General features: G+C 40.2%; 1 protein-coding gene and 1 long non-coding RNA gene across 3 annotated transcripts in view; one reads left to right on the top strand and one right to left on the bottom strand.

The window, feature by feature from the left end:
- The window catches only part of ARID5B (AT-rich interaction domain 5B), a 195,564-nt gene that overhangs the window by 137,908 nt on the left and 42,105 nt on the right, over nucleotides 1–15,551 (top strand). The window contains exons 1-2 of one of the 2 annotated variants that reach the window (XM_004049458.5): nucleotides 9,077–10,217; nucleotides 11,622–11,734. In XM_004049458.5, coding sequence (XP_004049506.4) covers nucleotides 10,214–10,217; nucleotides 11,622–11,734 — 117 coding nt within the window. In that variant the 5' untranslated portion in view covers nucleotides 9,077–10,213. Of the gene's footprint in view, nucleotides 1–9,076; nucleotides 10,218–11,621; nucleotides 11,735–15,551 lie in introns of those variants that run through there. The other variant, XM_004049457.5, reaches the window with a different exon arrangement.
- The window catches only part of LOC129525056 (uncharacterized), a 79,191-nt gene that overhangs the window by 34,790 nt on the left and 28,850 nt on the right, over nucleotides 1–15,551 (bottom strand). The window lies entirely within an intron of this gene.

Genomic DNA, 15,551 nt, shown 5'->3' with positions numbered 1-15,551 from the left:
CCAATCATTTCATCAAAATTAGTACAATATAAGTATGATACAGTAGAATGTATGATATTGATTGCATGTTTCATTGATGTTGCAGAGATTTTGGTCTAAGCCTTTCTGCATGTTACTGCCTTAAATGCTATAGCAACTACTGCCTTCTAAGAAAAGAAAATATTTCCTAAGCTTCTTTCTATAGCCACCATTGTTGCTCTTTTATTTTTACCATAGGAACCCATTTTACCATGTGTGTGCAGCCTTTTGATTGGCATGTAGTGTTTGGAGGGCTGTTAATGTCTAGTTAGGTTTCTGTGTTGCTGCTGCCACAGGAATCAAAAAGTGAGGAGGTGGAGGGAATCGGCTTTGATTTTGGCTACTGTAACAAGTTGTTTGGGAGGATGGGACACAGGGCCAGCTGAGCACTGGGCAGCCGCCTTCTCAAGTGATGCCTGATGGTTTTTTGGTGCTAAGAATGATTGAGGAAAGAATGTTTCTCCTCCCTGCCCCCAGAGTTCGAACCTTTTTGTTCTGTTCAACTTTTCTGGGCTTATTGGAATGCCAGTCTTCAATGAATAATCTCATATTTTGTCATAAATGGGACCTGAAGCAGGTTGGCAAAGCCGATGAGGCTATGCCCCTGCATTTAGGCCTGACTGTAACTGACCTCTCTATTTATTCTCAAATGAAATGTCCAAAAAGTCAGACCATTAACTTACTCAATAGTTGGAGATTAAGAAATGTCTACTTCCAAGCAACTAAAATCACTCCAGCTCCATTTTCTCCTATTCAGTTTGTACTGGATGATGAAAATGGCTTGCATTATGCCCGACCCATATTGACAGCAGGAGAGAACAAGTCATGAAATAAATAATTAGCTAGTTCCTTCCCCTCTCTCTCTCCCTTCTCACTCTCTCTCTCTTTCTGTCTCTTCTCCAGTCTGTTGTCGAAGCTTAACATTTACTTTGACATCTTAGTTAAGGAAGTTAATGAAATAACATCTTCATCAGGGCCATTTAGAAGCCTTGAGTCAATGATTACCAGATTTGAATTTTACAGAAGAGAGACCTCAGCTTAAGCAAAATTTTTAGATGCTATTATAACATTATATATATGTGTGTAATGTATATATATATATAACTATATATAACATTTTTACATGACTACCCTCCATAACAGTGAATAAAATCTTAAATGTATTGAAACATTGAATCGTGACTTTTGCTGATTATTCTAGCTTCAGATGTTAATCTTGTTCTGTCTGCTCCTTAACACACATTTCCAAGAACATATCTATAATCATAACATTGAATTATTGACTAAACCAGCATCGCCCAAGAGAAAGATAATGTGAGCCACATGTAATTTAAAATATTCTAGTAACCACATTTTAAAAGGTAAAAAGAAACATGTGGAGTTAATTTTAATAATATATTTTATTTAACCCAGTATATTCAAAATATTATCATTTCAATATGCAATCAATATAAAATGTTATTAATGAGATATTTTACTTTTATTTTGTATTAAGTCTTGGAAATCCAGTGTGTATTTTACACTGTGGCACATCTCAATTTGGACTTGACATATAGTATTTCAGATACTCAAGGGACACATGTGGCTAGCGGTGACTGTATCAGACACAGCAATTCTAAATAGTCATAGAAATGTTTTATCTTACAGCGAAAAAATGTGAAGAAGCTGTAACCTCTTCTGGGTTCATTGTTAGCTTTACGTTAGGGTTTCTGATGGTATCTGTGTGCTGTTTCTCTATAGTGTAACAAACCCTCCCTCCAATTGACTGATCACTCTAGCTTGCCCCACGGCTTATAATCTGCCCTTAGTTAACATGTCACCAGGTATTATCAACCTTGTTGCTGCCTCTCCACGCCCACTCCAGGCCCCTTTCTCTTCTCATTCTGTACCCTCACCCCACCCTGCTCCAAGACACACGCTCTTCTATACAATCTGTGAGTTTGCATGAGGTTCTTGGTACCACAGAAGAGTTTTTAAAGTCATTTTCCAGTATCTTGGCTCCGGTACCTGCACAAACAAATGAAGCTCAGAGACCACTGAGGTACTTAGTTGGGGATGGTGCTGGTGCCCTCATAGGGAGGAAGGGTGAGAGGGATTTGCCTGAACAAAGAAAAATGTCTCCGAATCTCAGACAACCAAAAATAGTCATCTTTTTACTTTTAAGTAAAAGACTATCCTACTATTCACATTATTCTTTCTGAAAGGTATAAAAGCACAAAGTGAGTGAAAAGCCCCCTTTCTGTACAAATTCCTTTTTGGATCTTTTTAAAAGAATTGGGAGCCTATCACTTGATAACTGTTTCTTATGTGTATGTCTTTTAAATATTAAAATGTATCCCATGACATACTTATCCAAGTATGTAATAAGTTAAATATCTCCATGTTAATCCACATATACAACAAAACAAAAACAAAAACAATCCATCTCTTCTACTTATTTCCAAGTGGGGAATGTTTTCTGTAGAGAGGTAGCAAATCAATTATCCTCAATGATGAAATGGAATATCTCATTTCCAAACCTGGAGAAATGGCTGAACAAGAATGTCCTGTTTATAAATGAGTTTAAAAACTGTTCTGATATTTACTGCTCTTACAAGGCTATTCAGTACAAAAATGTTGCTTTCACTTCTGTGCTGTCATGTTCAATAGTAACACCAAAGAACATATCAATCATAGACTAGAACGAGCAGATTTATTGATTGTAACAAAAAGAAAAAAGAGAGAGACAAAAAATTAACTCTCTTTGTTTAAGAGGTTCTATCTGTACAACCTTTAGAAATTGTGGAAATCAAAATGTCCTTAAAACACATTTCCAGAACAGATCCTTAAACAGCCTTAAGAAAAAAAGACAATTATCTTGTTAATATTATATTTGTATTATATAGAACCATACCAAGAAAGACTAAATCTGTATTTATAGAAGAGTTTTCAAAAAATGAAAACAGGAGCTATTTCAGAGTCATAAGAAAAAAACACATAGTGTAGCATTGAAACAACATGCTTATTGTCATTGTAATAGCTTCTGTGCATGATCTCCATTGAGAGAGGAGCCTGGGGCTTGGAAATGGCTCGTGGACACCTGGCATCTGGAGAGATGAATAGGAGAAAGGAGAAAGGTAAATGTGAAAGTGGGAGTTTGAGCCTTGGTGGCATTTTGAGAGTCCACTTTTGGTTTTACTGAATTTGTGACTTGACAGGACCTTGCAGCTAGCTGGTGGGTGGCATGGGCTGAGAAAACAGACCCTTTGCGTGCAGTATCAGCTCCTAGATAGCACTACCGCCACACCCTTAGGTGTGAGCTAAGTCCTAAGATGTCCGCTCTGCCCTGATGTCTCTTTATAGAATATGTGGAATTCTGGCTGTGCGTCGTGGCTCACGCCTGTGGTCCCAACACTTTGGGAGGACGAGGCGGTTGGATCACGAGGTCAGGAGATCGAAACTATCCTGGCTAACACGGTGAAACCCCGTCTCTACTAAAAATACAAAAAAAAAATTAGCTGGGCTTGGTGGCGGGTGCCTGTAGTCCCAGCTACTCGGGAGGCCGAGGCAGGAGGATGGTGTGAACCTGGGAGGTGGAGCATGCAGTGAGCCAAGATCGCGTCACTGCATTCCAACCTGGGTGAAAGAGCGAGAGTCTGTCCCAAAAAAAAAAAAAAAAAAAGAATATATGGAATTCCAAGACAAAGGATTCTTTCCATAGGCTCCTGATCCTCAGGAAAACCTAGGCTGTGGTCTTGTCCGTGCTATGGTATATAGACCCCATTATCCCAAAGATGCATAGGCTCTTGCACAGCAGCCATGAGCTACCACGTCCACTTCTTACAAGGGGACCCTCCACCAAGAATGGTTTCCCCTGGAGGATATTGCAGACAGCCAAACAGACCAGAGAGAAGGTGAGAGTTGGAAAGGTCTGGCATAGATTTCAATCTCTTTTCCTATTTCCAGAATTCTCCCCTTAGAGAGTCAATCCTCTGAAAAACCAGACTGTCTCCTCACTCCTAGATTCAGCTCCCAGATTTTCCCCTTGTTTCTCAAGCGGTAGTGAAAAGCATCTATAATCCCTTTCTTCTTTGCCAGTGTGTTTGTGGACACCCCTATTATACAGACTTCTAGAACATTTTTATATTATGTTGGAATTCACTACATGATTTCAGAACAATATTTAAATAACGTGAACATTTACATTTCTCCCTTGCCTCAAGACACAGTGGGGGAACAAAGATAGAAATCTGCCTATCACTGCTGGTAAAGCTGACTTCAAAAAAGGCTTGCTTGTGTTTTAATGGCAAGAATGCATGGAGTCACATGCTTTCAAACCAATTAGCAATACAGATGAGCTAGGAAGTCCTGTTCCATTTATGGGTTGGGGGAAGGGTAGAAGTAAAATAATCTGTGTTTTTAAGTGTTTCTGAGAAATGAAGACCTCCAGGGCAGAGAGAGACGGCGGATCAGGAAATAGCTATGCAAATCACATGCCTAAGAAATTACTAAAACCTTGATCAGGAGCATTAATAATTACTCCAGCATTCACAAGTATGAAACAGAGTGAGTAAGACTGGGCATGTATTGGAATGGATTACAAAAGTGTTTACTTACATGGTTTGTTGAGCAGTCAATGAAGTCCATGGCTGTTTTGGACTTAAACTGCCCAAGCAATCCAGGTATAGCAAAGGCACTAATACATTACTCTCATTAGTGACTCTTGGGGCTCTCAGTGATTTTGACAAAGAGGCAAAGTGACGACCTCATATAAAGCCAGCTTCTTTTTTTTTTTTTTAATGTTCTTTCTAACACCACAACTGCTCACCCTTCCAAGAGGAAGGACAAGCACTTGGATTCTGTGAGAGCAGAGTTCATTGGAAATGCTAAATTGTAGTTTGTGGTTCAAGCAGTGTAGGGGTATGACTGGGCAAAAGCACACTTGGAAACTCAAAGTCCAGGTCTTTGTATCGCATGATATCCAGTGTGATGAGTGTAAAATTTCTCTAGGGCACATCCATCCATTAGTGATTGGGGTTGTCTGCTCTTGATGACATTTGAACATGAAAAGTGTTTCAATCTGGCTCTAGAATTTGGGTTCCAGACTCTGGGTTCATTTGCTCTTTTTTTTAAGAGATAGGGTCTCACTCTGTCACCCAGGCTGGAGAGCAGTGGCACAGTCTAGGCTCACTGCAGCCTCAAACTGCTGAACTCAAATGATCATCTCACCTCAGCCTCCCAAGTAGCTAGGACTACAGGCACATGCCATCACACCCAACTAATTTTTGTAGAAACAGGGGTCTCATTACATTGCCCAAGCTGGTCTCAAATTCCAGGTCAAGCAATATTCCCACCTCCCAAAGTGCTGGGATTACAGTCATGAGCCACCACCAGGGCTTCATCTTTTTAATGCCTTTATTTGAGAAAAAATAATTACTCTGAAGAGGAAACTGTCAGAACAATTACCAAATAATGAAACTTTTGCAGTATTGTGTTTCCATGTCTATTGTTTAAAATTCATCATCAGAGTTAGAATGTCCCACAGGATCAAGTTGTGCTTGTCAATGGCCCAGTGTGTTTATATCTCAGACAATGCAATTGCTTCTCAGGTGTTTCTGTTGGGTGTGGAAGACTGATTTTGGGAAAACAGAATAAAAATAAACTTGAATATTTCCTAAATTCGTATGTGATCAGTGTTTTGTGAATTTGTAGAAAGATTCAAACAATTGAATAGAAATTTAATACCAATGGTCACTATATGAAATACAACTGTGGATTTGAAATAAAAATTTCAGGGACTTATTTATGAATTTTTGAATATTGGCTTTAAGTTAAAGCCAAAATGAGGTCTGAGAGCTTCTAGTTTTCTTTTGTTCCCCCACATATTTGAAAACTGAAATTCTGTAAGAGATTATCTGTGAAATGCCTTTCTTTTATTACACCCATAAATTTTAGGAGTGGCTTTGATCAAGCCTTCTGCCATTCTTGGTTTCTAAGTCTTTTACTCATACGTTAATAACTTTAAAAACATTTGTTCTATTTTTGTTGTAATGAAAGAGGAAGTTTCTAAATAGTTAAAAGGGAAACATTGAAAATAGAACACAGTAAATGATAACTAAATTAGGATAGGTTACTCCTCCTCCCCCCCGAAAGAGCAATGCTCCATGCTGAAACTTGCCAGGGTATTTTTTTTTTTTTTTTTTTTTTTTTTTTTTAGACGAAGTCTTGCTCTGTTGCCTGCCCAGGCTGGAGTGCAGTGGTGCGATCTTGGCTCACCACAACCACCGCCTCCCGGGTTCAAGAGATTCTCCTGCCTCAGCCTGCCAAGTAGCTGGGACTACAGGTGCACACCACCATGCCTGGCTAATTTTTGTATTTTTAATAGAGACAGGGTTTCACTATGTTAACCAGGCTGGTCTCGAACTCCTGACCACGTGATCCACCCGCCTCAGCCTCCCAAAGTGCCCAGCCAGTATTTTAAGATTATTGTCTGAAAAGAAAATGTGCCAGAGAATTGATATCCTCAGAGGAAAAGCATTACAGAAATGCAGGATATTATCAGTAACGCATACTATACATAGAACAATGTTTGTCTTCCCTAATACTGCGATCAGTGGAGTTTTGTTTTCTGGCTCGTGTTTAAAAGACACACGCAACTTGCAAATCGAATGAGTTAACGCTCCGCCGACTTCTCTAGACATTGACCTTGGGGGTCAAACTCTTAGGAAAATTGTGCTGGTTTTCCATTCCCCTGATTCCAGTCCCTACCAACAAGTAAATCCTATCTCTGAGTGGAAGCTCACAAAGAATTTCTCGAGAGAATATGTAGCTGTGTTGGCAACAAAAGTCTCTCTGCAAAATGGGAAGGAAGAGTTGTTAACTGATGAGTCAATCCAGCTTTTATAGCAGTTTATCTATCTTCGTGGTATTTCCAAGAGCATAAATGCTATTAAAAAAAAGAGACGGTCATGACAGGAAGAACACAGTAGAAAAAAACAGGAACATTTAAGCCAAAAGCAATTTACTTTGCCAGTAACTGGTTACATTTCCCTTTGTTTTATTATTATTATTGCAAGAGTTGGGGTTGACATAAAAGTTTCCCACACCTGCACTGCCCTGCCATGTAACTTGTGTGAACCCGTAGTGAAATAAATATATAAACAAATTGTCTGCAACTCAGCTTCTAGACCCTTTAAGAAAAACAAACTTGTTTTGCTATATTGTTGAGAAAATAGACTATAATTCATTAATATGTGAAGGAGTTTAAAAAGAAAAAACAAACATGGGTTAGCTGTCAGAGTAGCCTGGAGCTCTGGAGGTAGCTTGATTCTCTGAGGATTAACACCTATAGAAATAGCAGTGACTTCACAAAGGTGAGTAGTTGTTAATTTCTTGGCACTGAGTAAGAGGAACAGATGGGCAGTCAGAGGGAAAAGATTTTTTTTTTTAAACCACAGAGATCTTTGACTGATTAGGCAGAAGAGTCAGTGGCCCACTGGTTAAGGGGGGTAATATGTAGGGCTCTCTGACTAAGTTTTATTGGCCTTAGTGGAGTCTTGCCACCTACTGCTGGGTCAAGACTAAAGGGGACCCCACTCGCTGTCAATTCTGTCAGACAGTGTTTCCTATCTGGGGTGGGCTGCAGCACCCTCGTGCTATGTAGTACTTGAGTGTTTTCATTTGCGGAGAGCTCCCTGGTGACTGCCAGCCCAAGTTAGTATGAATACTTCATTTTGAGGCAATCTGTGTGTCTGTGTGTGTGTGTGTGTGTGTGTGTCTGTTAGAGATAAGTTGCTTAAAGCAGGGGCTCTGGATAAAGTCCAGTTGCCTGTGTTGAAATCCTTCTGATGCCAGTAACCATTTGTATGGTCTGAGACAAGTAATTTCATCTCTGTCTCAGTTTCCTGGTCTGTAAGATGGGGATAAGGATCATGCCTTCCTCTTTGGCTTGCTGTGAGTTTTAGTGGAATTATTGTATGCAAAGCACTCAGCAGAGTGACTTGTACAGAGAAAGTGCTCAGAAATGGTTAGCTACTATTATTATTCACTTAGCTACTCTTATTATTCATGTATAATACTGAAAACATTCATGCAAAGAGCATTTACTGAACTCTGTGATAAGCCAGGCCAGTGAATCATATACACACGTAAAAGTAACAGTATGTGTATTGCTTTGCACTGTTTTTTTTTTCTAATAAAACTGACTGAAGCCAGATATGCTATCAGTAAGGGTACTGCTCTCTCCCTAGCAGAGCTTTTTCTTGGTAGAGATCAGTCTCACCTAAAGAACAAGAGCTGGTCTAATTCTGGAGTCTTAGGATTTAGGTTCTGTCAGTAAGTACATAGCACTGAGCTTTCAAGGAGAGGGCAGGTGTAGGTCCTCGCAGGGTGGCTGGAAGGAGGTGGGGCTGTCTCTTACATGAGTGAATTAAAGTCCGCAGACCCATCCCACTCCTGCCCACCAGCACACCATAATGCACCTGTTTTCACTCACTGACCTAGCAAATGACAGATTATGACTCTAGAGGGACAAAGATGTGGCCTGGGGACCAGAATTTTTGCTGTCCCCCAAAGCCAGCCCTTCAATACCAAAACTTTACCTGGAGTCTTCTGAATCCAAAAGGTCTCTGATTCGATTGCAGAGGCACCTACCCAGTCCTTTGTGCTCCATTCCCCCCTGTACTTCGAATATTTGTGCTCTTCAGGGTGTTTGTGCATTGCATGTGGGGACTAGATTATAGCCTTACTGAGATACCAAAGGCCTTTGGTTTCCTGTCTCCATTCCCAGTGCAAACTCAAGTCACCAGTTTATGTTTCCAGAGCATAAGCATAAGTAGTAAAGGTGAATGCAGTTTTACAAGTGCCCAGTGTGACAAGTATACCACGTGTGAGGTTGGCAGGATCAGTCTATGAGGACAGGAAAGAACAGTATGTGGGCATCTCTATTTCCATTAGTCACTTTTTCATTCAACAAATACATGTTATGCAATGCAGCCTTTTGGGTGTTGTGCTGGGCAGATAAAAGACACATCCCACAGGGTCTTGCCTTTAAGGATTCTCCAGTCTGGTATAATAATATGCCAAAAACCACAGCTAAAGTACAAGGAGTACAGTGATATGTTCCATCAGAGAAGGAGAGAAAAAAAGTTCAGAGGGGAGAGTAAGAGAGGAATTTGATTTTGAGTCCTGAATGACTGGTAGGATTTGCCTAACCATACCTGAAATACGCAAGTACTTGCCTTATTAAGAACAAAGGGCTTTTTCTCTTGATCAAATCCCATTTAGAGTTTACGTTTGTGTGACCAGAATATTAGGTGCTAGTCTGTTCTAAATTTGTAATTCTCAGAATCTGCTGGGGGAGTACATGTGCTTCTCTGGGTTCTGAAAACAGCTCAAAGAATGGAGAAAATAAACCCAGTTTGGGGATGACTTCTTGTCAGTTCCCGGAACCTTTGCCTTTATTTAAAAACAGCATGTTCGATGCAAGTTCTGTCGAAAAGGCCTTTGGGATTTGAAAGCTTTTCTAGAAATAAATGCCTTTTAGGTCTAAGTGCTTTTCACCAAAATGCTAGGAAGGGAAGATCATAGTAACAAGTCTTAGAACAGAGGGGATATTGTTTTGTTTGTTTTAATGAAATGCCTGAGACCTGCTACCCCAAGTTTTGTTTGTCAGCTTTCTGCTCAGCTATTATTTTGATAAGGGACTTGAAAGTACATCCTTCCCTCGCGGTCATTAAAGTCTTAGCACTTGGGTCAGTTGTGGAAACACTTCTGTGCTACACAAAGTCTTCTAAACAAAACAAATAGTCCATGCCCTGGCTCCAGGCTGCGGACCGTGTCAAATTCATGGAACGTGGCATCGTGCTCTGACAAGGAGAGCAAGAGGTCAGGATCCACAAAACAGGCCGGATGAAATCACCATCTCCGTGCGGGGAGGTGGAGAGAGCAGAGCCCTCCCTGCCAGTCTGGCAACTCCAGCAAAGTCCTCAGGCTCATCCCACACACTCGGTGCTAGTCACTGCTGTGTGTTTACATGAGTAATGGAGCTGCCGGGGGAGGGGAGTTGTAAGCAGAGCGCTGAGCCTCGCAGCTCGCATTCGGAGGGAAGCTGACATCCACACCAAGTCGAGACTTCCAGGGATGTGGCCGGGGAGCAGTCACATGCTGTAGCTTTCATGAGCACAGACATCAGTCAGGCAGATGTTTGTCGACTGGAATGGGTAATCGCTACTTTCTCTTTGCTTGATTTTTGTTTGTGAGCTTGTTTACCTTTAGTAATTCCAGGCTGGCTTTCTGGGATGGACTTTCAGACCAGCGTTTAGGGGAATGAGAGGAGAGAGCGGGTGTGAGAAGGGGATCCTAAGCCCTAAAGCCTCTTTTTAAACTTTTGCCTCTCTGATTTTAAAGGCAGTTCTGCTTTACTGAGCTTCCACCAACAGTAAAACTGTTATCCGGAGGAGAAAATCAAATTAGTAGGATTAATTGTGTTTGTAAAATGAGTACAATGTAAAAATGTCCTAAAACCACTGGTTAACTGCCTAAGTAAGATTAACAACAATCAAGAAGGTTCATGTTGTTTAGATTTGACATTGTCATAATCACTCCTTAAGTAATAAAAAGTGTGGGTGCCTTGAAAAGTCTGAAGGAAATTGTTTAGGGTATAATTCATTAGCTTGGAGTCATTCTAGGGGTGGTTGGTTAGTTGGTTGTTTTTAATTTTGCTTGACTTGGGTGACTGATGAAGTTAAATGTGAAAGCTGATGCCGGATAGTCATAGCTCTCAATAAACAGCAGCCTTTTCCCCCTACTTTCTGTGTAGATCTTAAAAGGAACAAGCTCAGCATCAAGGATGAAATAGAACTTTGATTTGTATCTTGTCTTTTCAAAAGTGTAACCCCCATGGAATCAGGCTAACCCCAGTGTAATCTTTGGATGTTATATTAAATAAGCCTTAAGATCTTCATAAAAATATATTGAAAAGGAAAAGACAGCATGCTGATTTAAATGTATCTGTCAGATTTGTTGAGATTTGAAACTTGCTGGTTGCAGTATTATTAGTAAATATATGTAATAATATTTTCCAGCTTGCTGTTGTGAATGCCCCTCTCTCTATAGCTATCTCTCTACTTATCTGTATGGTAATTTGAGAGAATGCCCTTGTCTCTGAATATTTTGTAAAAGAGATGTTTTCAAACATTTCATTACTATGATACCATAAGGGCAGGCATGTCACTTAGGTTTCGGAAAGCAAGATACAAAACAAAAACCAAAGATTGAGCTCAAAGCCTGGCTCAGTTTTTCAGCACCAAATGCTTCTTGTCTAACAACGTGGAAGGACATTTTTCTTATCATGATCCTTTAGAGCTAAGAGCTTCGTGTTACTTCTATTAATTAGACATGTTAAAGCTAAATAGATTAGCTTTGGGAAACGTGTACAGAAATGTATACTCTACCAATATGCAAGCCTTCAGAGAGAGAAGCATGTAATAATGAGGGCTGCCTGCCACAGATCTGTACATTTCTCTGAACAATTAGAAGGGATCACTGTAGTGAGATTCTGGGTCTTTAATAAAGAAACCCATGCAAATGAAAATGTATATCAATTGTTTTCCATTTGTTTTCAGCGCCAAATCTTAAAGGCAGACCACGCAAAAAGAAACCATGCCCACAAAGAAGAGATTCATTCAGTGGTGTTAAGGATTCCAACAATAATTCCGATGGCAAAGCCGTTGCCAAGGTACGGTCGGTCATTCACTCCACGGTATTCATTTCGTTGCATCTTTTTATTTTTGCTTTTTCTCTTTATCTCTCTGTGCCTGTGTCTTGGAGGCAGTTTTCAATTCAGCATCTGACTTTGGTATTCAGAGCTTTTGAAGCTCTATGCTGTGCCTGTTCCTGCCACCTCCCTTCCCCTGGTTGCCGTGGGGTGGGGGAGGTAGGCATTTTGATTAGTCAACAGAAAGACTTCCTACCTCCCAGTTTGGCCTGTTATGAGTAAAGGACAGATGATTAAGCACCCACGTCATTGAGGCTGAGATTTCATAGTGGGTGACACAATGACATAGTTTACTCTGCTTGTGTCAAAAATAGACCAGCTGAACCGTCCTCTTTCTGAATGTGTTCATCTAAATGTGTTTTGGAGATTAACAGAGGATGAAATTAGAAATAGCTAGAATTAATCTTTTTAGTTATGTATTTTTCAAAGTCACTTCTAATTTACATTAGACTAAAATTAAAGATACATAGCAAAATATTTAGATGTATACATATGCCCACAAGCATTTATATACTTTTAAAGATCTCTGTTAACATAGAATGAAAGTAAATTCTACGCTGTTGTTCAAGACCCAGGTCAATTTTTTGCCTAAGCATTCTTTGGAATCTTGAAAGTGCATGCATGCCTGAAGTATTTTGCACGACAAAGGGTAAAGTATCACTTTATATTTTTAGACTTACCTTTCTGACTTTTGTGGGCTTGGGTCAGATTTCCATGGTTCTGTTTACTGCATTTAGGTGTTATTTTTGTGCTAAAGACAGCAATAGTCCCTTTAGGATTTTAGTTGACGAACAGATTTCAACTGACACCAGTTTCCAGATCAAAGAACTAAACTTCTGAAAATGGGACCATTTTGATTAGTGGTGAATTTGGAAGAGTCTGATGTAGAAAAAAAAAACATGAGTTAAGTTCTGTGTTGACAGTCCACTGTTTCTCTGCCATGTACTCTACCTCCTTCCCAGTGTAATGAAGTAAATCTTAGACTTTCACATTCTAAAAAATCTTATCTTTAAGCATCATTGTTTCATTAGGAAATTCTAAGGACTTTTTGCTTACAATTTCTTCATACTTCTAAGATTCCAAAGGGTTAAGAAGAGATCAACCAGTAGAAATGTGTATTTTCCAGTTTCTGGCTGAAAACAAACCTCTTTCCCTAAAGTTATTGTTGTTTTGCACATTTAACTTTCTGCGAATTAACTCCACATGGATGCCATGAATGACATTTTCTTGTAAGTTGGACACCTCAGCCCTAGAACTGTCTACCTAGGACTTTGGTTTCCATCGTCTTGAAGGATGTCAGCAGGAACAGTTCATTCCCTACTACGTAGTTTGCAAGATCCTGCTGAATGGCGCAAGAAGGTTTCAAGACCATAACATTCAGCAGAGCTTGCACTGACCATGCCTTCTGTTGGTGCCCAGCCCATCCTTCTTGGTTGACAGCATTTGTTTACTCCAGCATATTCTGTACCTGAGCCCGGCAGGATAAAGCTCCTTCCCATGCCACTTGGAATCACCACCAAGGTATGCTTCTGAGAATTTTACAGAACTCATACAATTGATCTGAAAGAGCAGACCTCCGATGTTTCTTTCCATGGAAGGCAGCTCAGAACTCACTGTTGGGTTCACAAAGCCGAGAAGAACAAGAGCCTGCTATACAGATGGGCCGTATTTGATGTTCACTGACTTCTTAACAAGAAGGATAGAAGTCAGTCCTGGGTTTTCTAAGTGACGCCTTTACTCCATCCCCACAACAGTGCTGCCCGTCAGAATCTTTACAAAGAGATGGATCATTCTTCCACCGTTGGTGTTCAGTGGTGAACAGATGAATGTCATGCTGCAGTCAGCTCCTAGGGACTGGTCTAATGGCTTGGCTCTTTTCAGAGTCTTGGATTACAGTCATGCCTTGGCTGCTTCCAGTGGGTCTGGCAAGACCACTTAAGCAAAAAGATCAGTAGGTATGAAGTATGACGAGCTTGTCTGTTGACACCAACAGGCAGATGTAAAATCCCTACAGAATGAACAAGCCACATCTGGGATGAGGACAGTCATTAAAAAGCATGTGTGTCTTAACATGGTCTTTTCTCATGAAACACTGCAGTAGAGATTATGAGTCTGTGACCATCTAATCATCTGTTGAATTGAAAGCAGCATCTTAGAGGACAGTGAGCTGTTTGACTTTGTGACCAAGACCCATGTGACTGTTTCTTTTTGAAAGTGCCTCAAACAGACCATTTCTAACTAAGCACCAACTTCATGCAGCTCCACACAGCAAAGCTCTTAGAGCGGGACCCACTGGGTTTGTTGTGTTCATGACTGGAAAAATAAGTCAAGTGATTTGCCAGTCGCCATCAAAACGTTGCACTCCCTCAATGAGAACATGAAAACCAGCTTTGCAAGACCATGTTTTCCAAGGGAGAGAGAATTACATGGCTCCCCAAAGACAGCAAGTGTCACGTGGGGAGGAAACTACCAATTCTTTGAAGATCTCTTGACTGTGTTCAGCCCAAATCCTGCCATTTTTTTCTGGAATAATCTTAAAGCAGTGAACCTGAGGCCCAGGCCTTTCATAGAGTGATCTATAACAGAAATCTTCATGGCATAGGACCCTAATAAAAGGCCTACACTGATAGAAGGCAAATTATTTTTAATATCCCGTATGCATTTTCTGAAGGGCAGAAGAGTATTACAGGTGGTTTATATTCTAAAAGGAACACAAAAAAGGAGACTGTGGTGGGAAGTGTGTTCATTTAAACCATAAACATACTTTCTATATTTCACAAATGTGATACTTTCATTATTTTCAATATTTTTCCTCTCATTTGGTCCTCAGAACTATTCCCAGGGATTATCATTTTTGCTTTACTAAGGTAGAAACTGAGGGTCACCTAGCAAGTTAGCAACCAAACCAAGATTAGAACTCTAGCTTTTTGTATTGCTGGTTCAGCACATCTTACTGCCCCAGTTGAAGGCTGGATTAGTTATAACTCAATCCCGTGGAAGGATGTGGTTAATATCAAATAGGTGGTGGATCATTGAAAACGTTAAATGTTGATTCTTTAATTAGCACCTCCTCAATCATTTTGGAAACCCCAAAGTACTTAGTGAACTCAACAGGTGTATGGTGTTCAGGTCAGGAAAAACAGATCTAGTAATTAACTGTCACCATCAAAAGGTTGGGCTTTCTTAGGTCAACATGAAGACTAGCTCCCATTTCCACTACCACCTGCACTGTAATAATTTAATAGATTGAAATGCTGAGAATGCTTTGGGTAAATGTAAAAACATATAGAAAGGAACTTGATTTAGTCCTACCCAGAATCAGAATAATACCCTAAAGAGGTCATTTATGTTAACTGAAAAAAAAAAATTTATCAAGCTAGAACAAGAAAAGAAGCTTCTGTTCGCTTGTTCACTTCTTACTAAGTACCTGGCCTCCCCAGGAGCAGCATGCTGGCAAGCCCACTGAGGTTCAGGACAGAGTTCAGTAGGCAGCAGCCTGGCTTCATTTGGAGCCTTTGCTATGTAGCAGGGAGTCTGGGTTACTTTGGACCTGGTTCATGCACCCCTCTGTGTCTTCTTTGTGTTTCTGCACAGATGAGGAAGAGGGTTAAGCAGCTCTCTACACACCAAGGAGCTCAAACCTTATTCTCCTTTTAACAGTGGTTCTTCTGACCTAATAATATAGGTAGTTGGCCCATTATCACTGCAAATTTAAGACTCAGTCAGTTTTATACACAAACCTGAGAGATCTACTCCTTTATGTTATAAAATTGGGGTT

Source organism: Gorilla gorilla, chromosome 8 (genome assembly GCF_029281585.2).
Source record: "Gorilla gorilla gorilla isolate KB3781 chromosome 8, NHGRI_mGorGor1-v2.1_pri, whole genome shotgun sequence".
In the NCBI taxonomy this organism is placed as follows: domain Eukaryota; kingdom Metazoa; phylum Chordata; class Mammalia; order Primates; family Hominidae; genus Gorilla; species Gorilla gorilla.
This window is presented reverse-complemented; position numbering and strand designations above follow the sequence as displayed.